The sequence below is a fragment of the Saccostrea cucullata genome, unplaced genomic scaffold (assembly GCF_032062105.1).
Source record: "Saccostrea cucullata isolate Sc308-1 unplaced genomic scaffold, CSIRO_AGI_Scuc_v1 ctg28, whole genome shotgun sequence".
NCBI lineage: Eukaryota > Metazoa > Mollusca > Bivalvia > Ostreida > Ostreidae > Saccostrea > Saccostrea cuccullata.
This window is the reverse complement of record NW_026939565.1, coordinates 233469-256537: the sequence shown is the minus strand read 5'-3', so window position 1 is coordinate 256537 and position 23069 is coordinate 233469. Positions and strand designations below refer to the sequence as shown.

The window sequence follows — 23069 nt, the reverse complement described above, 5'->3', positions numbered from 1 at the left end:
TTAAAGGACTCATGATGTTCTTCTCATTTTGGTCATGAGTTACAGGGCCTCGAGGATCATTGTGACATCACCACATCACAAATAAAAACATAAATCTTGTCGGGATTTGTTTTTAAAAACAGAAACGTAGTTCACTGACATTACTTCAATCGCCAGCTTGTAAACTAAATATAAAATGTTCGTGTTACTTGACCTTTGTCTTTTTATAGAGAATAGATGATTCTCATTCTTTATGAAAGATCAAATCTCATTTCAAAGTTACATATTTATCTATATCCCAAAACGTCGCATTTAAAATGACGTTTGTCATATTTAAAGATTCCCAGTTTCTGAGTTTTCCTTATGGCCAAATTAAAAGGATATCCTTCAGGTTATTTGAGTTTTAAGACAGTATGATATGTTCCTATAATTAGCAATATCGTGACCCTCTCTCGGCGCACAAGTTGATGTTGTCATAAGAAATCAAGTCTCATTAATTGAAATTTGTGACTTCAAGCTAAAACATATAAAAAAGAAAGCAAACTGTTTCAGTGTACATAGTTAGGTATATTTTAAACTCGTAGAGATGCACCATACCTTAATTGTAGTTTTAGCATTATGTTGCCTGGGGATTTCTATTGCCCAATTGCCAACAGGAGGTATTTCAATTTATAAGATATTTCTAAAGTTTCATTTCCCTTTTTAAAAAATCATTTATGTTTTTTTTTCTTTTTAACATAAGAAAAAAATCAAAATAAATTTCTTAAGATTAAAATATGACATTTTATTTAAAATTTCAGTTTCATAAAGTTGTTAAGGTATATTATTAAATATTATTGTATATCTTTTCCTATTTTTAAGTACAACGTACTTGATAATATTTTTGTTTCAAAATGATATATAATTACTTTTTAAAAATTAAATTAAACGCAGCAGTATTATACTTGGATTATTTAGCTTATGATTAATTTGTTTTATTTTGATAAATAATTTTTGTAATTAGATATACCGGTAAGTATTTTATTATTCTATTTCGAAAATATTTTGAAAGTAATTGATTTTTAATAACTAAACTATAATAAAAATCAATAGCGAAAAGACACAATCCTGCAATAAAAATTAAAATTTTGAACAATAAATATAACCAATTGAAAGAAGCCAGGAAAACAATTTAAAAAAACACTTTACTTTTTAAAATATTAATAATTTTAAAAAATCATTTCAGGATCGATGCGTTCAAGTGCAATGATGGCGGAATTGATGAATCCCAGTACAATGAACGCAATCTGTGGGAAGCTCGGGAAGTTAATCATGTGTCAATGTACAACTATTGCCGATGGATGTGAGGAGGGTCATATTCCTATGGGAATATGTCCTATGCTCCCTATGTTACCCATGCTTCCCAAAATCCAATGTTGTCCGCCCATGTATGCCATGATCTGCTCAAAACATCAACAAAGATCAAGTTCTAACCATACGCATGCTGGAAATTCTCTTTCTTCACCTGGAACTCCAAATCAGTCACAGAGCGAAAATCCCATCTCCTCACCGGGAACTCCAATTCATGCAAAAGGTGGAAATTCCTTTTCTTTCGCGGGATCCCTTCGGGAGAAACAAGGCGGAAATTCCCTTCGATTAGCGGGGACAAAACAACCCTCAACTTTATAAAAAATGAACAACAGTAAGTTACTACAAGGTTCTCCAAGACTATTTAAAAAGGATCCATTGGGAGACGGAAACATTGGAAGAGACAGTTCACTGAAATTCGTGAATTCTAAACATATCTCCTAAGCGTTCTTTCGTTGACTTTGCCAAAACAGGTTACTGCAGAAAGGGAAAAGTTATTCTGATAAACGTTTAACATCTATGTATAATGTCATTGCTGTGATGTCTATGTTTATATACATCATGTTTGTTAATTTTGAAAAAAAAAAAAAAATAGATTGTACAAGTATCATATGATAAAGCTCCGTCCTGGATAAACTTATTAAAGATCAATTATTAATGAAATAATGAATATTATAACTTAACCATTTTATCACAAGTAATTTTGTTGTGCAGGTGTAAATAAACATACTCGAAACTGGTGATTTTATAATCTTTTTTTTCAAACAAAATACCAAAGATATAGCATATTTTTCCTCATCGTACTACATAAATTGTTGGTGAATTTTTCTATTTTCATTGTATTTTATATATCTATCAAAACCTGATATTTAAAAAAAAATGAAATCAATGTTTTTAAGTGGAAAATGTTGTTAATGAATATAACCAACTTTTTTGTTGTCTTACATACTAGTAATTTTTTTATTCGTTTAAAATAAGTAATTTTATTTCAATAATTTTATTAAATTTCCAACAAAAAAAAACATATTTAAGGTTTATTTACATTTAAAATAATACATGCAGAAAACAACACAAAATAACAACATTATACAGTACCGGAACACTAGCTTGTTTGACATTTTCCACAAAAAGATAATAATAATGTTACAGCAGGGATGAGTTTGTATAATGTTAGCACTTCCATTATATAATCTATCATAGAATAAATACTATTTAATCTAGAAATCAAAACTTAGGTTCCAGGTACCCAAAAATTGATTGATTGAATGCATGTTGTTTTACATCCTATTCGAGAATTTTTCACTGATTTCGAGACGTCACCATATACTTGCAAAGGACTTCAAATTTTGACCTTTATTTGGCACTCAGGGACATTGAGAAATGCGAGTTCTTAATTCTGCCAACGCCTGCCTGACAACCCCAGTTTTAAGGTCTCATCCGAAGGGCCCGCAACTTTCACTTCAAAGTGCCGAGCGCATTGCGAAGGATTGATTGATTGATTGATTGTATACTGTTTAACGTCCCTCTCCAGAATATTTCACTGATATGGAGACGTCACCATTGCCGGTGAAGGGCTGCGAATTTAGGCCTATGCTCGGCACTCAGGGCCATTGAGCAGGGAGGGATCTTTATCGTGCCACACCTGCTGTGACACGGGGCCTCGGTTTATACGGTCTCATCCGAAGGACCGCCCCCATTCAGTCGCCTTTTACGACAAGCAAGGGGTACTGAGGACCTATTCTAACCCGGATCCCCACGGGTTGCATTGCGAAGGAACAGTTGCTACCCATTTTTATAGACTTAGGTCAGTCGCAGCTGAGAATCGAAACACGACCATCCAATTACGGGGCTTCAATTTTGATTAATATATCATTTAATAATACATGTATTTTCTAATGCTTTGATAAGCCCTTATAATTTTCCACAAATATCAAAACGGCTTTACTAAAGTAAAAAATACGTACCAAAGTCCATCTTTTTAGTTTTCAGGGAGTATTTAACAGTGCAAACAAGCAATACCACATATAGGATCCACAATGTTTTGTAATTAAAGGTCTTTGTTTGATTTTTCTTCTGGCGAGTTTTGTTGTTTGTATCCTAGAGGTTAATTTTTGTTGAAAAAAAGGATATTTTTGCTGTGCTTCTAAAAAGATTACTTTCCAAGTAATGAATATTTACTCAAGGAATCACTGTCTAGTTAGGAGACTATGCCAGGGCATCAACAAAAGTGGGAAACATGGGATAATTAGCATAACGGACAAAACCCGTTATGCTAAAATTATCCTATGTTTCGCACTATTGTTGATGTCCCTGGTATAGTCTCCTAACTAGAAAGTGATTCCTTATATATTTCCATTTTTACTTGAAATAACAATCTTAAAATAAATCGAAATACCTTCTAATTTAGAAAATTTGAAATGCACGACGCAGATCATGTTATTTTCCATTGCCGCGCCCCACGACGTCATTTTACTATAAAAAAATAGACCCATAAAAACACGAAACAAATTTAATGATTATTTAGTTACTGAAGTCAAATATCAACATTTATAAAATAAATAACAAAAGAATTTTATATTATGATCAAAGCAATCTTGTTAACTTTAATTATAAACGCGATGCAATGTTGCAGTTGATAAAACGGGAGTTGGTCAGCATGGTCAGGAAATAGAATTGTGTGGATGTTAAAATAACAGAGGAAGTTGAATTGCTTTAGAAGTCGGATGGTAATGACTGAGGGACAATGTCTGTATCAGATGATCGAGTGCAGATATATGTGGCAATGCCGATTTCTCCACGTTGTTCGAAGTTCTCGGTCTCGCGAGGCCTCGGTGATAGTGGACAGTGTTGCGCTAGTGACTTGCTTTTGATCCGAAGATAATTCATTATTATTTTTGTTTGTAAGAAGATATATCATATCTAATTACTTAGTAAACAATTAAACAAAACATCTTTTCTTTCTTCAGTGTATTTATACACCACTCATACGAGGGCTATTCAATAAATAATGTCCTCGGTGCTCAGAAAGAAGTAAAAGACGCTTTTCAATTATTTATTCTTCATGATTTAATTAATTAATCTCTTTTAAGTAAAATACATGTCTGTAACATATTTCATCCAATTTCTGATCGTTTGTATAACTCATATTTGGGTATGTCCCTCAGTATACTGGAAAATGGTAGATCCAATGATTTCCCGGACTTGTTTCTTCCTTCTAAAAGGTATTTTTTCCAAGTTTGGAAATTGAAACAAGTCAAGAGGTCAAAGATCTTGCAAATATTGTTAATGTGAAAAAACATTAACTCTCTGTTTATCCCTAAAACCCTTTTACTCTTCAGGGCATGCGGGTTTGGACGCCGTCTTGAAGAAATTCAATGTAGAGGATTCCTGATTCTGGGTCCTTCCTCTAATAAACTTTTTGATTTTTTTGGCCAAAAAAGTGCTCTCTAGACTCCTCCAGTAATTAAACTGTCTCTCAAAATACGATTTTGAACAACATAACCACTAATGTTTAAGAAAATTACATATAAATCTGTCTTTGTGCTCTTGCATATATGTGGACTTTTCAGACACTCGCCGTTTTTATCAAGTACATCTTAATGGTAAATTTTGTTTTTAGGGTTTTAAGCTATAGATTCATGTTCCAATATCTGTTTAAAATTAAAACAAACGTGGATAACTACAATTACAGATATTTTAAAATAATTGTGAAGAATTTCGTACACACTGTCATTTTCACTCATTTTTCAAAGTATAGGGTGACCTTTGAGTATCAAGCTTTTTTTCCGCCCAACGTTTCTTAAATACAGTGTAAACTACCCCCGATGTGATGTCTATCAAATTTGCTATGTGTCTTGAAGTCAATCATACAAAATTCAATATTATTTGTTGAAATTTGGCGAACAGTACATGAGTTGTTATCATTTTTGTTGGCAAGGTGGGTACCCATTTTTTGATGCCCATTTTAAAATTTTTGATCATTGAAATCCACCTGCTCTTTTGTGTATAAAACAGGCATTGATTTCTCTGAATATCACATATTTCAGTTAATATTTCTTTGGGATTTTTAACAAGTTTTACGGCAGCTTTAATGAAGCTTTTATTTTCACTCTTGTTTACTGATTCTTTACCATTCATTTATAATGCAGTGTCTCGAAAAGCCCTTGTTTCCCAGCTTCTCATGATGAAACTATGTGATTAAAAGTGGTCACATAAACTGTTATAAATTCACGAAAGATTCAATAATGAGAGAAAGTCAAGTTTAATGTCATACGATATCTGTAATGTATGTCATATAGTTCAGGACATTATTTATTGAACAGCCCTCGTATGCATGTAAGTTTGACATTTGACCTTTCAGTAGTATTTCAATAGAGAAATTTACATGCCACAGGAATCACGGAGAAATTAAAAAGACTGACTTTTGTAGTGTTTATCATATGGAAAACAATTGGAAATGGGAATATTAAGGTATATTATTATCGACAATGTATTTCTGTAAAATATTATTCAAATAAATCATATACAAATTTATGTGCTTCCGGAAATGGCGAAACTTGCAAGTGTTGAAATTATTTGTCTTTCTAAATAGCAAGCACGGATGACTGAAGGCAAAATGATATCTTTTGATACTGTTGCACAATTTTCTACATAAGGAAGTAAAAATGCGCTCCTTTTTTTCAAAGTATGTGACCAACATCGAAAAAAATATGTAGCAAAAGTTCCTTCACAAAGCGCCGTTTTACGGTAGGTTTACATTGGCATTAAAAAGAACCCTCACCGCTAAGTAGCCCTGAGTGCAAAGTAAAGGTCTCAATTTGAAGCTCTTCACCGATATTTTGTGACGTCACTACGTATATGAGTGAAAAATTCTCAATTTTCGTTTTTTACAACGACATTCAATCCATCATTCAAACGAATAATATTTTGAGAAAATACATATTTTTGTTTATCAAAAACATGAAAAAAGGACCTACTCTACCTTAAAGTAACGTAAATGAAAAAAAAAACTACCGAGTTATTCAAGGCCCATATCACAAATAATAAACCTGTTATGGTTAACGTCTTTCAAAAAAAAAAAAAATAGTAAAATAGAAATTATTGCAAATAATTTCATTTATGTGACATGTTCTTGTTTTATTATGTTATTATATAACAGTGTCGGTATTGTACATAGCTTTATACTAAGCAGCTATTCGGTTCTTTTTATTGAACAAATTTTACCCCTTTTCCTACATCTAAATATGGGTTCAACCAATCAGCAAAGCTCTTATCCATCACGTGATCATTATTGATCCGTTTACCAAAAGAGAAGGCCTATGTGATGTTGGTAAAATATTGCCATTATATGGGTACACAAATCTTATTATGTATGATTCAAATTTTCAATTGTTGAATCAAGACATAGTGTACGTGGGACCACATACACATTTATCACATAAACTGTGCAGTTCATAGGCACAGCTTGTATATATGTAGAATGATTAACATAATTTAATGCTGATATAGTATTGTTGTTAAGGGTGCACACCATAGTTTGAGGTGACCTTTTACTGAGAATTAGTGTAGAAGTGAGGTCCACATACACTACTTATGTTTACCATGCAAACCCACCACTGATTTACACGTTATGTTGTATTTTATGATTGTGAAGGACCATATTCACATTTATTTCACTGACACATGCACATTTATTTGGTTGACTCTTGTAGGAACATGTACGCATATTTTGTGGACATGTGCAGAACAATATGCATGTGTATTTTGTTGACTTGTACAAGACCATGTGCGCATGTATTACCTTTTGACTCATGAAAGATTATATGCACATGCATTTTGTTGATCTGTGCAGAATTATATTCACATGTATTTTGTCGACTCATGCAGAACCATACATAATTATGCCAAACTCACATACATTTTGCTTTGTTGACTTGTACACAACCATATGCACATGTATTTTGTTTTTGCTGTCTTGTGCAGGACAATATATGCACATGTATGCAAGTTGTTGACTCATGCAGGTCCCTATGCACACATATTTTGGTGACTTGTGTAGGACCATATACACATGAAATTTGTTGAACTGTGCAGGGAAAAAATGTGCAGGACCAGATGCACTTGTGTTTGTTGACTTGTGTAGGACCATATACACATGTATTTTATTGGATTGTGCAGGACCATATGCACAGTAATGCACTTGTGTTTGTTGATTTGTGTAGGACCATATACACATGTATTTTATTGGATTGTGCAGGACCATATGCACAATAATGCACTTGTGTTTGTTGATTTGTGCAAGACCTGCATGGTAGTACATAATGACATAACATTTTGTTGACTTGTGTAGGACCATATACACATGTAACATGTTGAATTGTGCAGGACCATATGCACTTGTGTTTGTTGATTTGGGCAGGACCTGCATGGTAGTGAATACTGACATACATTTTTTTGATTGTGTAGGACCATATACACATGTGATCTGTTTTGCTGACTTGTGCAGGACCATATGCACTCATGTTTTCTTGATTTGTGCAGGACCATATGCACATGTGATGTATTTATAAGTCTTGCAGGACCTGCATGGAACTGCATAATGACATATATTTCTGTTGACTTGTGTAGGACCATATACACATGTAATTTGTTGAATTGCGCAGGACCATATGCACTTGTGTTTGTTGATTTGGGCAGGACCTGCATGGTAGTGAATAATGACATACATTTTTGTTGATTGTGTAGGACCATATACACATGTGATCTGTTTTGCTGACTTGTGCAGGACCATATGCACTCATGTTTTCTTGATTTGTGCAGGACCATATGCACATGTGATGTATTTATAAGTCTTGCAGGACCTGCATGGAACTACATAATGACATACATTTCTGTTGACTTGTGTAGGACCATATACACATGTAATTTGTTGACTTGTGCTGGTCCATAGACAAATGTTTTTGGTTGTCTCAGGCATGACTATATGCACTTTTTCTGAGTGAATCCAGAACCATAGGTATCTAAAATAAAGTGTGCAGAAGTGTGTTTTGAATAACATGCATATTTGGCATTATCATGTTCTCCAGAATCAATCACATGCACAAGTTTATAATTTATAAGTTAGCAATTTATTTGCAATACATATTTAACTATATATTTAAAATGTATAATAATGCATGTTTGCTCTCTTTCTTGGAAATATAATGTTATAATGAGAATAATTTATGCTGCATATATGTAGTCATATTCTCATGTTGGAATTTACATAACCTGTTATTCCCTGTTGATGTATTGCAGTTGTGCAATACCCAAAGTAAAATAATTATGTCATTCTCTAAGAATTTATCTTGCATGTTCTGATTGTTCAGTTGTATAGAACATGGCTTAAAATATTGATTTAGATCAGAGCACTTGATTTAAAAAAAAAGAGAATATCATATACTGGATAGTAGTTTACACTTTTATTTTTCCAGAGTTACCCATCCCACCAAATTAGAAACAGACACTATCCACACTGGGTAACACTTGCAGAAGCTATATAGGCCATGTGGAAACAACAGTCAGAAATCAGATATGCATGCACAGACAACACAACAGTGGACAAACAAGTGCCCATTACCAAGGACATTGCCTCAACATAGCAAAGTATTGTGGCAACAGCCACTTTAAGTTTGGGTGGTGTATTGGTTCCTGTTTCTGGGGACTGCTATATCAACAAGTCCATTGAGTAAGATAATATCATGATCAAATGGTTTTTCACTTAATTCAATAGTTTCTGTAAAAAATATATATCCTAATTCTGAAATAATGATTTTTATACACTTCATGTCTTTTTTCAGTACATGAAACAAACTTTTGTCAATTCTTCTGAAACAGGGGTTATAGATATGCAGCAGGGCCCAAAATTTTAAATTCCAATCACTTTAATTCAGTTGACCGATGCATTTTAAATATTGTGGTTAAAACTCAAAAAAAAAACAAACTTTAATCTAAAAACTAACCTCATTCAGGATAAAGAGACTCATTTGAATATTTCAAAGCTTTGATCAAGATCTAGTAAACTGAAAGTCATGTCAGAGGGATCTTTACAAGTTTTATGTCAGATGGTACTAAACTACCTAAAATATAACTTTCTAGAAATCAAAGAAGACTTGGGGTGATCCTAGGATCATTAATATATATAATTTTTTAGATGGAAGAAGAAAATGGTAGAATTACAGGCCCTTTAAAAGATACACATTTTGTTGAAATCATATCTCCTATAATAGTTGTTCTACAAAATATGAAACAAAGGGTGAACACAGTTCATGAATCATCTCTATAATCAATCTCTGTAGAGCTCAGTAGTCGTCGAGCGGGACCATACGTTTGACAAATGCAAATTACTGTAGCATAATGGTATCCTAAGGAGGATTTACTGTCATGCAGGATAAAATACATGCTTATTAATCCTGCAATTTCTATTGATGATGCATTTAAGCTTACGCATACGATTGTTGTATGCAATGTTGTTTCACTAAACATGGGACCATACATGTTAAGAAAGTTGCATCACTTGGTATATGGAATATCTCAGTTAACACTGGACCATATGTGTTAAGTAGTTGCATCATGTTGTATATGGAATATTTCTCTAAACACGGGACCATACGTGTTTAGAAAGTACATGTTTTGTACATGGAATGTTTTACTAAACACAGGACCATATACATGTTTAGTAGGTTACATCATGTTGTAATAGATATTGGCTAAACACAGGACCATATGTGTTTGAATAGTTAGATCATCTTGTATATGGAATGTTTCACTAAACACGGGACCATACGGGTTTAGAAAGTACATTGTGCAGGAATGTTTCACTAAACACGGGACCATACGTGTTTAGTGGGTCACATGTTGTAAATGGAAGATTGTCTAAACACGGGACCATACGTGTTAAGGAATTTATACCACTTTGTATATGTTATATGTCACTGAGCACGGGGCCATACGTGTTGAGGCAGTTTCATTACTTTAAATATACACAATATTTATTAATTTATTTGAAATGTCTCTTGCTGACATCAGTTACCAATAGTATGTCAGATAAGCGTTATACCATATGTATGACATTATCTGTATTGTCAGATTCCGCTTATTAGCATTACAGCTTTTCCTTTCTTTCAAGCAGATCTATTCATTTTTCATGTTTTTAGAGAAAACTAGCAATGTCTCTCTATATTAGAAATAGGTTATTGTAATTCACAGTTTGCTGTTCATTCTATCCAGGAAATAACATATTACCTGGTTTCTGAAAAGTGTTTACAAAACTTTTAACCATAAGAAAAGACCAGCTGGGATAGGATACAATATTTATAAATTTAAATTATGCAATAGGCTGAAAACACCTTGTGTAGCAGGGGCCAAGCCAGAAGTTGTCTGTTGGTTCCTTATACATATCCTCACAAATTCAAACCCTCAGTTTGGTAATCTGTTTTTCCTCTCGAGTGGTCAGAAGATGTCTGCAGTTAAGAGGAACATTTTATGCAACATGATGGAAGTTTGACATCTCGATTGACTGGTCAGAAGTTGTCTGCAGTCATAAGACACATTTTATGCAGCATGGTGTATGTTTGACACCTTTGTTGACTGCTTCAGAAGTTAACTGTCTGCAGTCACGAGGCATATTTTTATGCAGCATGGTGTATGTTTAGCAACTTTGTTGACTGAACAAAAGTTGCCTGCAGTTAAGAGGCACTTGAATGCTGCATGGTGTTTGTTTGATACCTTTGTTGACTGGTCAGAAGTTGTCTGCAGTCAAGAGGCACATTTTGATGCAGAATGGTGTAAGTTTAACAACTTTGTTGACTGGTCAGAAGTTGTCTGCAGTCGACAAGGTCAGTGTTCATGATTATAAATTCCCATTTTGCGATCTGGTTAATATTTATTACAGACAGGTGTTTTGTATACTTTTTAAAATTATTTCATGTTTTGTCCTTAGTAATGTTTTCACTCAGTCTTATTGGATATTTCTTTTTCTTGTTCACAATAACTATTGTATTGTCTTTTAACTGAGTATATGTCAATTTTTTTTAAAAGATGCTTAAACGCTTTTGTATTAATCATCCTGTTAAGGAATTTTGCGTCTCCTGCCAAGACGTCTTTGGGTGAGTGGATCCAATCTCTGATTGGATTGTGGCTGTTTGTTGTTTTGTTTTCCCACCTTTTTTGATGACAGGCAGCAGTTTAGAGCATTTTGTTTATGTCTTCCAAACTTATGATGTTTATAAGGGGGTCAACTTAATATGCATGTATATTGTACCTTGTGAAAGATTACAGGGTTTGAATTATTATTCTAGTCTGGTTGACCCCCCTTTTGCCTATGTACATCATGTTACAATGTCATTATGATGCTGGGGGTCAGATTGTGTAATATTTTGACTAAGATGTGTAATACTCTATATTTGAGTCCTTTTTCTGACCCCCATTTTGTTAACTTGTTTTACTTTTCCGTCATTTACTTTAATAAATGACATATTTCACTTCAGCATGATGTTATTTGTTTTTGCCTGTTTATCAAAAAACAAGCTCAGTCGTTTGGCAGGAGAACTAAGGAACATAAAATAGTAATTAAATGCAAATAATTTCATTTATGTGACATGTTCTTGTTTTATTATGTTATTATATAACAGTGTCTGTATTGTACATAGCTTTATACTAAGCAGCTATTCGGTTCTTTTTATTGAACTAATTTTACCCCTTTTCCTACATCTAAATATGGGTTCAACCAATCAGCAAAGCTCTTATCCATCACGTGATCATTATTGATCCGTTTATTAAAAGAGAAAGTATGGTTTATTGAACTGCTGAATTTTTCGAACCCACCATCCACCCCATCTGCCACCTATGCTTGTTATTTCTTTCAGGTTGACATTTTTGTTGTTATATTTTACCCATCTTTTTTGATAGTGTTTGAATGGGTTTAAAAGAGATTTATAGTACTTATTTTCTACTGCACGTTCTAACTGAACAAGTAAACTTTTTGTACATGGTAATAAATGGCAAATCCATGTATTAGGTTACTGAGAATGAGTCCGACATTTATTTTGTGTACCTCGCAATTTTGCTTCGGTCTGCAGGTTTCCATATGATTTTTCAACATAAAGCAGTGTTGCTTTTTATATATGGTTTTTCCTCGGCGGTGAGAGAAACATAGTTGTGTTCAATTTAATGCCTGCGCGATTGTATTGTTATTGGCTGTTTGTTGTTTTGTTTTCCCACCTTTTTTGATGACAGGCAGCAGTTTAGAGCATTTTGTATATGTCTTCCAAACTTATGATGTTTATAAGGGGGTCAACTTAATATGCATGTATATTGTACCTTGTGAAAGATTACAGGGTTTGAATTATTATTCTAGTCTGGTTGACCCCCCTTTTGCCTATGTACATCATGTTACAATGTCATTATGGTGCTGGGGGTCAGATTGTGTAATATTTTGACTAAGATGTGTAATATTCTATATTTGAGTCCTCCTTTTTCTGACCCCCATTTTGTTAACTTGTTTTACTTTTCCGTCATTTACTTTAATAAATGACATATTTCACTTCAGCATGATGTTATTTGTTTTTGCATGTTTATCAAAAAACAAGCTCAGTCGTTTGGCAGGAGAACTAAGGAACATAAAAAACATTTTTATAGCTTGAGTTAAAATCCCGAAAGTAATGAACTTTTTCAACCCGAGAAAAGCTTTTTTCTATAGGAATGTTTCACAGACAATTTTTTGTCATCATGTCATATCTTTTAATATTATATAACTTTGTGAAATCCGGTAATCTGATTGGTCAATACGAAGTAATTATTTCTTAATAACGAGCACTGAAAGCGGATAATGACTCGCTGTCTCGTTTTCACTTTCGCTTTAGACAAACATGGAATTTTGCAAGTTGTGGGAGAGGAAAATTTAAAAGATATAGTGAAGAACTCTGAGACTGAGAATACAAAACAATATTACAAGGATATCTGTGAACATTTTTCGGGAATACTTATCACATAACATTTCATGGTTGAATTCGACTTTTCCACTCGGCGAGCAGAGTTTTGACGCTGTTTTCGCGATTACAGAGATTAAAGAAAATAAAGACGACTCGAGCGTGCCATGTATGATTGTATCTTATCGTAGAAGACATAAATATTTATATTTTGTCAGTACATATAATTTTCTCTGCAAGTGTAAACGGGTGCAATTCTCAATCTGGGGGAGGGGGTACTCTGTGTTATTCGGAGGTAGATATCTTGCGTTATGATCATGCTATGGGTTAAAATTTATTACTGAAGCAAGTTCCTCTGAGTAACATTCAATAAATTCTGAAACATTTACATTTAACTTATTAATGGTACATTTACATTTAACTTATCAATGGTTAATTCAATCTCTGTAAATATTAGGAAGATATACATTGTACGATAAATAAATTTGGGAAAATATTATTTATATAATAAATATGGACTCAATGCACGGTCAATATGCATTTATAATGACCCAGGCTGACAGATATTGACCTCAAATACATGGAGTATATCGACCTCGGGCTAACGCCCTCGGTCGATATACTCCATGTATCTTCGGTCAATATCTGTCGTCCTGGGTCATTATAAATGCATACTGACCTACATTGAGTCCATATTTGTATAATAATGAACGCCCCGATCTATATACATATGTACTTATTAAAAAAATTTAATTTTCACATTTTGATATTATCGGCATTTTGCACGTTCTGTTCGTCCATCCTCTTTCCAAATATACTTAAAATATCTATTAACTCATAAGATAAGGTTATAAACCACAGTAGACAACCTCTGTCTTAAGGTAAGTCACTCGTCAGCTTTTTAGAAAAGTTCACGCAGAACCTCTTACTTAAAAAATATTTATTAAAATTCAATTTTTATAAAATATTTATATTGAACAATGTAAATTTTTTAACATTCATCGAAAAAACTGCTTAAAAATCTACAAAGAAGCAAAGTTTATGAGGGACTATTTCTTGTGGTGGAAGGATATTCAGCAGAAATTTCTGCAAATCTGCACATTTATTAAATTTAATGTCTTGAAACTTTAGCCTCATATACTTTTACTCGGAGAATATTTTCCATTATGATATTGCAGGAATATTTAATATAGGTCTTCATTCATATTTTTAGAGCAAGTTTTGCACCTTCCCTCAACAAACTTTGCCAAGAAATGAAGATATATTAAAGAAGTCAAGATAAAATTTACACCATTTTTTGCCTGAAAATCACATATTTTGACCAATATTTCAAAATTTACATCACTGACCCCAACTTTTTCTTTCATTATTTTAAACTACTCGATACTTGTGACTGATCAGCACTTAACTCCTAAAAAGCTTGATATAAGAAAATATTTTCTTGCCTATTTAGTTTTTTAATACCCCAAATTTGTTATTTTTTAGTGCAAAAAGGTCACACAATATTAAACGCGCATTAATTTTCAAGATTTGTTCAATGATAAATATTATTCAAACTATTTTATGTAAAATAAGATTAAATTTATTAACGTAGTAACATCTGATAAAATAAAATTAGAGATAAAGTAATAAATGAAAGGTTTAAAATTTAAGTACAAAAAGGTCAACTTAATTGTACCATAGATCAGTAAGATGCACACTGACCCCCTATTTTCTCTGCGATTTTGAGTCATACTATATGAGTACTTATCCAAGATATACTTCCCAAAAAATCCTTGATTTAACAAATTTGACGAGTGACTTACCTTAATAATATATGTTAAATATTTTACAAACAATACGTCTGAAAATACAATTTCATTAAAGAAAACGTAAATACATATATCTTTTGAGACTCACTTTTTGCGTTGTGATACGTTATTAAACCTTTTTCGATACATTGTTACAGTTACGAGACTACAACGATAAAATAACTTAAGGTCAGACGACACTTTCCTAAAAATAAATATATATTTCCTAAGAATTTGCCATTGAAGAATAGGTACTTAAACAAGATTCCTCACAATAAATTATGGTACCTAACCAGGCATTTGGGCAAGATACCATAGAGTGATATTTTCTAATGGGTAATCTTCTGAATAACCTATATCACGCACCAATTTTGGTGTACTTATATTCAAAATTACTTTGAAAACAATGTAGAAATCAGAAGAGAATGATAAATATGAATAATTTTTGATATAATACCAAGAAATACAAATCATATAATTGAGGAAGGTGTCGTCTGACGTTAATGTTATGTCCATGGGATTTTTTTTTTACATTGAAAAATTCCGATTGTCCTTCGAGTAAGTTGTAAGTCATAGCTTAGTCTCACGTTAAAAGAAAGGATACAAATGAGTCATAATAGTTCATATATTTTGTAAACAGTAAATTAATATTCTACTCAAGCATATGCTCGACAGATTTTTGTAACTGTTTTCAAAAAAGTTAACCCTTTGTTATCTACATCATTTTATTTCAATATAAAGAATCTGAGTCAAGGTGTTTCATGATCCGTAGACGGGGTCCAGTAAATGCATATGAACCATTAACCTTTCTGTCCACATTCTTACTTTAGAATGAGGTAATTCACATCAGCATGCTTCAAATGCACCAGAATTATCGTCTTTGTACTTCGCCAGTGTCCCCAGAATGCCCCTTATCCCTTTTTCTTGGTCATGATTTCTTTCAGCGGTGTAATAAATTAGTATATAGTCCTCAGGATTTATGGTGACATCATCGACCAGCAATCCTACTGCAGAAAGATTCTTCAAAACCACTGTCCAACAAAACAGCTTTATCTAAATCGCCTTAGCGAAAGATTGATTTTTCAAAATCAAGAAAATACAATCACTATACACTAATTTTACCATTTGAAAATAGTCAATGCTCATCCTTTTTTAATAGAGAAATGATGCCTATTGGTTAAATAATCTTATTTAGTATTGTTTAGAAGTTATTAAAGTAATTGAAGATTTGGAAAGTTCTTTTATTAACAATGCGTCTCTTCGAGTTTTTTTTATTTTTTTTATTCATCATTTTTTAAAAAATTAGAATATAATTGTCAAACGTTGTTCATTGTAATTGTTTACTTACCAAAAGAGTCTGGTATGAACTTTAAATAAGTGTCTTTGAAAATAATGTATAAATAACATAAGTAATTTTACATCTTCATTACTACTTAAAGTACTTGACTCGACAATCAGTATATTCATTGTAAATAAAGCAGGGAAAGTTTTGTTTCGCATGCTTAAAAAGAAATTGTAATATATTTAAAGCTACATATGAGGAAAAAATAAATTAAAGTAGATATTTCTGATCTTCTGATCAGAGAGAGAGAGAGAGAGAGAGAGAGAGAGATACCAATGTATTGTACTATGTAAATTCATCCAATGAATTTATTTCAATTATCCTGAAGAAGATCGAACTACAATATTCATTTTTTTAATGAAAATATCGCAGATAATATAGACATTAACAGACTACGTCAAACAATTTTCCTATAGTTAGACATACACGCAGTGTCCAACTTTACACCAAAATACATGATGTTGTTATTAATTAAATTAAGACTCATTACATGAAATTTATCATTCTGACCGGAAACATATATATAAAGAACAACATCCCCTTGAAGTGTGCAGTTCCTAAGTTTATGTTAACTTATAGAGATGCATCGGACATTAATTTCAGTTTTAGTGTTGTGTTGCCTTGGGTCCTGTGTTGGCCAGTCTCAAGGTATTTTATTAACTTATATGGAGTTTTAGTTTTAGAAGTCATACAACAGAGTGTTAACCTTAGATTGTGAAAAGTTTTGTTTAAAAAAAAAATTAGAAGGAATCTATGTCGAGTGATTTTGGCTGAATGCTTCAGATTTGAATCCGATGTTAAATTGAATTGACGATATATTTTCATTCGTTTGTTCTTTACTTCCACTCATATATAAAAGATAAAATTTGAAATCCAACAGAAAAAATTAAAATATTAGGAATTTCATTCTCTATTTATTATATATTTCAAAATAAATGACATTTTTGCACATTTTCAAGGACATTACAACTTTGTGAGTGATTGTCTTAAATTCAAATTGACCATATCAAGGTGAAGACACGATCAATATCTTTATCCTAATTGTCATCGTGGACAAATTTTACTGTTACCAATCATGTGTACTTTTATTATGTTAATTTTTTTCTTTCTCAAAAAGAAAATATAATAAAAAGGTCAATCCCATTTCGAGATTGATAATTTATTTTAAAAATAATTGTTTAACTTAAATTCATACATTTTTCTTATTTGCACATATGGTGAAGAAATTGTTTTAAAGATATACAAATTATTTTTAAAAAAGGAACCTTTACTTAGAAAAAAAACAGCAACAACAGGTTTTAATGATTTTGAACTGAATTTCGTTGATTAGAAGATCACAAAAGCTAACAAGATTGTTGTTTGTTTTAAAATTCAATACTTATATATTCTTAAACTAATTTTACTTACAGTTAATTCTGTTTAAATGAGAGAATCCTTGAAGCCTTTGTTTGAAACAAATGTGAACATTATTCACAGTTAAGAAACTCCCTTAAAAGAGAGATATAAAATAATGAGGAAGTTATCTCTTAAAAGACAATTTCGAAAACTTTTGTTGCTTACATCTATAAATCGACATATCTTTAAATTACGCTGTCTGCTATATCTTTTTGATATATCTTTGTTAAATTTTTCATATCGATAATGTAAAAGTTCTTTTAGAATTGTAAATGTTAAAAATTTCAGATTTATTTTTATAGCATTTATTTAATTTGCCGCATATTTTTGCTATTCATATGGAAGAAAAAAACGATTTCACGAGAGTTTCCATTTTCCTTTTAGGTATCATTGATGCACTGTGTGGTAAGATTGGCAAGTTACTTTTATGTCAATGTGCTGCTGAAGGGGCATGCGAAGACGGTCATCTTCCTGTAGGAATGTGTCCAAGGATCCCCGGGTTGCCAATGCCACCCCGGCTACAATGCTGTCCACCTATTCACGTAATGCTCTGCTTGCAGTCACAAAGAGGAAGTTCCAACAGGGCTCAAACGAGAAATTCACTTCTATACCCGGGGGCTAAACCACAACCCTTTATATGATTTACATTATAAAAAGGATTGTGTTATGTTTGACATCCGAAAAGTGAAATCAAGAAGACATTGATGTGTTATATTGAAACAGAATTATTCTTCAAATACAACATTGTCATATCCAGTCGAGCTTATTTATTCTATTATAACATGGATATTTTATAAACAACTAAAGTTATGATAATGTTCCATGATGGGTTTCTAAAAGAAATGTGAAACACCTCTACAGAGGTAGAAAAAATAAAGATACTTTCAAATTATCTTTTGTTCAGAGTATGGTTACATGTGATTATTCCAAATTCCTAAGTTTGAAATGAAAGGTAGATAGTTACGAGGGAAACAGTCAGCAAGTTGAATTTTCAGCATTTTTGCGTTAGTTTAATGCCTGAAATCCTGTTTATTTTCTCAAGCAAAATGAAATTATTGAAACTTTGAAAAAAAAAATCCATTTTCAACTGGGATCAGACTAAGAGAAGAAAGTTTTCAGTATAAATGGACAAATTTGGAATAAAAATCCAGAAGTTTGAACATTGTAGCGACCAGAGTAATAGATGCGCTAAGTTAATGATCTAAAAAAAAAATCGACGTTTTGTAAACAAAAAGCTATCAAAAAACATCAAAAAGATGCTTGACTTTCTGATTAACAATATGTATGTAGTTTTGGGGAACCAGGTCTTTTAACAATTTATTAGAATTCCCATGGGTACTAATAGCGCTCCATTATACATATTTTTATACTCACATGAAGCATAATTTGTCAAAAATGTTATACGTGAAAAGAAAAAAAAAGCATTCGACATACATCGACGACGTATTGTCAATAGGTTATTTCCATTCTTATGTCTGTACACTATATCCAGGTGTGCTTGAGATTTAAAGATACCACGGAATCTGACACATCTGCTTCACATTTGGATATTTTACTTGAAAAGGCGTTAATGGTAATCTAACAACCAAACTCTAAGAAAAAGTGATGACTTTAACTTTACAATTGTCAACTTCCCTTACTTATGCAGCAACATACCATCATCACCTACATACGGAGTTTATATATTTCAGCTGATTCGATATGCAAGAGCATGCTCTACATATGTACAATTTCTAAAACGAGGTAAATTATTGACTAGCAAGTTGCTGGAACAAAAATATCAGCAGTCTTGTTTAAAGTCATCATATCGTAAGTTCTATGGTCGATACAATGACATGGTCAGCATTTATACAATTTATAACAGAGTCAATTGCTGACTGTAGTTCTTCATACTGTTAGTCCATCATTAACACACCGAATTGACGACGGATTTTTCCGCTATTTCCTGATCATGAGAAGGAGCACATTGCGGGTGTGACCGGTCGGCAGGGGATGCTTACTCCTCCATGGCGCCCGATCCCACCTCTATTGTTTCCGATGTCCGTGTTTGCTGTACTCCAATTTTATACTGTTTATGGACTTTTTAGCTTTAATACTGTACGTTATGTTCATATATTTCATTCCTTCATATTTATACTTAATATATTCCTGTGGAATCGGAGTAAAGGGTATCACAATCTATGCAGTTGCTATTTCATACCTGTATATTTTTCTGACGTTTGCAGATTGAGTGATTGTATGTTGTTTAACCTCCCTGTCTTTTTTTCACTTATATGTAGACACCACCACTTACCGGTGGATAGCTGCAAATTGTGTCAAATACTTGGCACTTAAGGCCACTGAGCAGTGAAGGGTCTTTTTCATGCCAGCATCTACTGCGACATGCAATCTCGATTTATATGGTCTCATCTGAAGGATCGGTCTCCACACCCCATAGTGAGATTCGAACCCGCAAAGAAAGGATGAACTCCCTACCTCGCGACTCTAGAGGAGACGCTCTAACTACGGCGCCACACAGGCGACTATGTTTGAGGAAGTCGCCCGTGTGGTAGAGTCGCGAAATAGGGAGTAATTTGTCCTTATGTCGCGGATTCTCACTGTGAACGTTGAGACAGGACATTCGGATGAGACCATATCAACCGATAACCCATGTAACAGTAGATGCTGTCATGAAAAAAATCCATCACTGCTCAATGCATGGCCCTTAGTACCGAGTGTAGGTTTAAATTTGCAGCTCTTCACCGGCAAGTGGTTGTGTCTTCTTATGACTGAAAAATTCTCCAGACATTTAACAACAAACAAACAACAACAAAAATAAATATTGAAATAGAATCATGTTTCATTTTTCAGATATTTCAGAAAGTATCCATTATTTGTAATTAATTGGAAAATATGCAAGTGCATTCCTCTACTACAATTTCAAAGATGGATAGCAAAATGATTCATTAAATATGAAAAAGTTTTGCAAAGAAATGGACTTGAAAAGTACATGTATTAATGCAATAATAATATACAAATGGAGAAAAAAAATCTAAATCTCTGTATTCCAATTACATACCCTTAAAACATCTACAAAACACATTTTCTTACTCAATTTATCCCTGATCTGACTGTAACACATTAAGTCCAAGATTTCTGATATAGTTAACAGTATAATGCTTAAGTTTACACAAAAGACATGGTGAATTAAACCCATACGACGAATTTAGCATTTTGACCGGAAACCTATATATAAGAAAAAACAAACTCCCCCTGTGTGCAGTGTTTAGGTAAGTGGTCAGTTACAGGGATGCATTGGACAATAATTTCAGTTTTAGTGATGTGTTACCTTGGATCCTGTGTCGCCCAGTCTCAAGGTATTTTGTTAACTAGTATAGGGTTTACTTTTGTTTTAATGAAGCCAAATAAATCATAGCATAACCATATAAACTTTATTTAATTTGTTTATTATTTTAATATTACTGAACTGTGTCAAAGGATTTCAGCAAAATTCAGAAATTGATTTTTTTTTTCTTTTTCTTTCTTTTTTGCATACGGAAGGTTGAATATTTAAATCGTGGTAACTGATCCCTACTCAATCTACAAATATTTCTTTAATTCAGTGGAACAAGAAATAATGAAATTGTCGCTTTGTATTTTGTTTTATCATTCGATATCATGGACTATTTTTACGGATTAATGGATCACTTCGTGATCGTTTCAAATATTTTTGATCATGGCCAATATACTGGCGTCGGACAATTTTTGGTCAGAAAAACTTACTTCGGATCTCATGAACTAATAATGGCCTTTAGAAAAAAACAACAATTGTTTTTATTATATTATTCGAATTGTTTGTAGATTGAAAGCTGATTTATGCATATATGTTTTAAGATGTTTTTAAAATAACTTTAAATATTCTAAAACTTATTTCCTAGGAGTATATCTTTTTACATAAAAAAAAAACTCTCTGAATCTTTTCATTCACAACAAAAGTGAAATAAAATCGTTTTTCAAGAATCCTTCTTTAAGCTAAATTATTTAATTTTCTGAGAAGTTATTTCTACAAAGGCGGTGCTTAGGCAATGACATAAGTAGCCTATTTCGAATAAGAAATATTCAAATTTTCAAAAATTTATATGTTTAAAATTTCCATTGAAAATTGGGGTACTTTTCTTTTTAATATTTAGAAATGTTGTATTAAATGAAATTAATATTCAAAAATTAGAAAAAAGATTTGAAATGACCAGACGATTGTTTACATTTTCCTTTAAGGTATCACACTGTGTGGCAAGATTGGCAAGATGTTTTTCTGTCAATGTACATCGGAAGGGGCGTGTGATGATGGCTCCTTTCCTGTAGGAATGTGTTCAAGGATGCCCGGAATACCAATGCCATCTCATTTACAATGTTGTCCGATTAACTACCTAATGATCTGTATGCCGTAACAAGGCTGAAATTCCAACTAGTACAAGATCATCTATACCCGAGTGTAAACCAAAACCAATATTACAACTGGTAAAAGAATTGGATTTCAAATTTGGCTTCCGAACAGTGAAATCAAAATGACAGTAATGTGTAAAAAGAAACATTTTCTCTACAAAGATATGTGTTAATATGCAATCGATTCCTTCACTAGCTTTTCTACCACGGAGGTTTATAAAACTGAACATATAAAAAGTTTCTTAATTCATTTCATTTTATACTTAAATTTTCATTTTATCGTATATTTCAGTTTAAAATGTATTTTTAAAAAATTGCTTTCTGTAATTGTATCCTTCTATGTGTGATATATATATACGTTATGAACAGTAAATATGTGAAATCAGGAATATCATGCATTTCCTAAATACAAGTATTTAATAACAATCTAGTCAATTTTTCGCGTTTTTACTGAACAAAGAGAGATGACTTTACAAATGTTTCAAAATATGCAAATGATGTGCAAATACTAGTATGCATGCATTTTATTAAAACAACACTCTTTAAGATATATTCTACAAGCTGACATTCGTCATCGATTAATTTGAGATTTTCCCTTATCACCTACATGGGGTTTTTGTCTCCCAATTGATTCGAAACACCAGAGCCTTCTCTACGTACGAACAATTTCTAAAACGAGGCAAGCTATTGATAAAGAAATTGATGAAGCAAGCATATCAATTGTAAAATCATTTTGCAAGTTCTTTTTCCGACACACTGGCCTTGTGATCAAACACAATCTAAATGTACCATCAAGTCGAATGCTGATTGACGTTTTTTCATACCAAA

General features: G+C 32.5%; 1 protein-coding gene and 1 long non-coding RNA gene across 2 annotated transcripts; both read left to right on the top strand.

The window, feature by feature from the left end:
• The first annotated feature begins 545 nt into the window (after positions 1-545).
• Positions 546-2027, top strand: LOC134253262 (uncharacterized). The gene is made up of 2 exons (XM_062735775.1): positions 546-638; positions 1205-2027. Exons 1-2 carry the CDS (start codon positions 566-568, stop codon positions 1645-1647), a joined length of 516 nt encoding a protein of 171 aa, XP_062591759.1. The 5' UTR covers positions 546-565; the 3' UTR covers positions 1648-2027.
• A 14925-nt stretch (positions 2028-16952) lies between these two features.
• LOC134253258 (uncharacterized) lies at positions 16953-18711 on the top strand. The gene is made up of 2 exons (XR_009989096.1): positions 16953-17072; positions 18204-18711. It is a non-coding gene; the product is annotated as an uncharacterized LOC134253258 (long non-coding RNA).
• Positions 18712-23069: the final 4358 nt, after the last annotated feature.

Bases quoted from the DNA above. Each gene is read 5' to 3' on its own strand.
- LOC134253262 (XM_062735775.1), top strand. From the start codon at position 566: ATGCACCATACCTTAATTGTAGTTTTAGCATTATGTTGCCTGGGGATT. The intron at 639-1,204 runs GTATTTCAATTT...AAATCATTTCAG, and splicing joins TGCCCAATTGCCAACAGGAG to GATCGATGCGTTCAAGTGCA.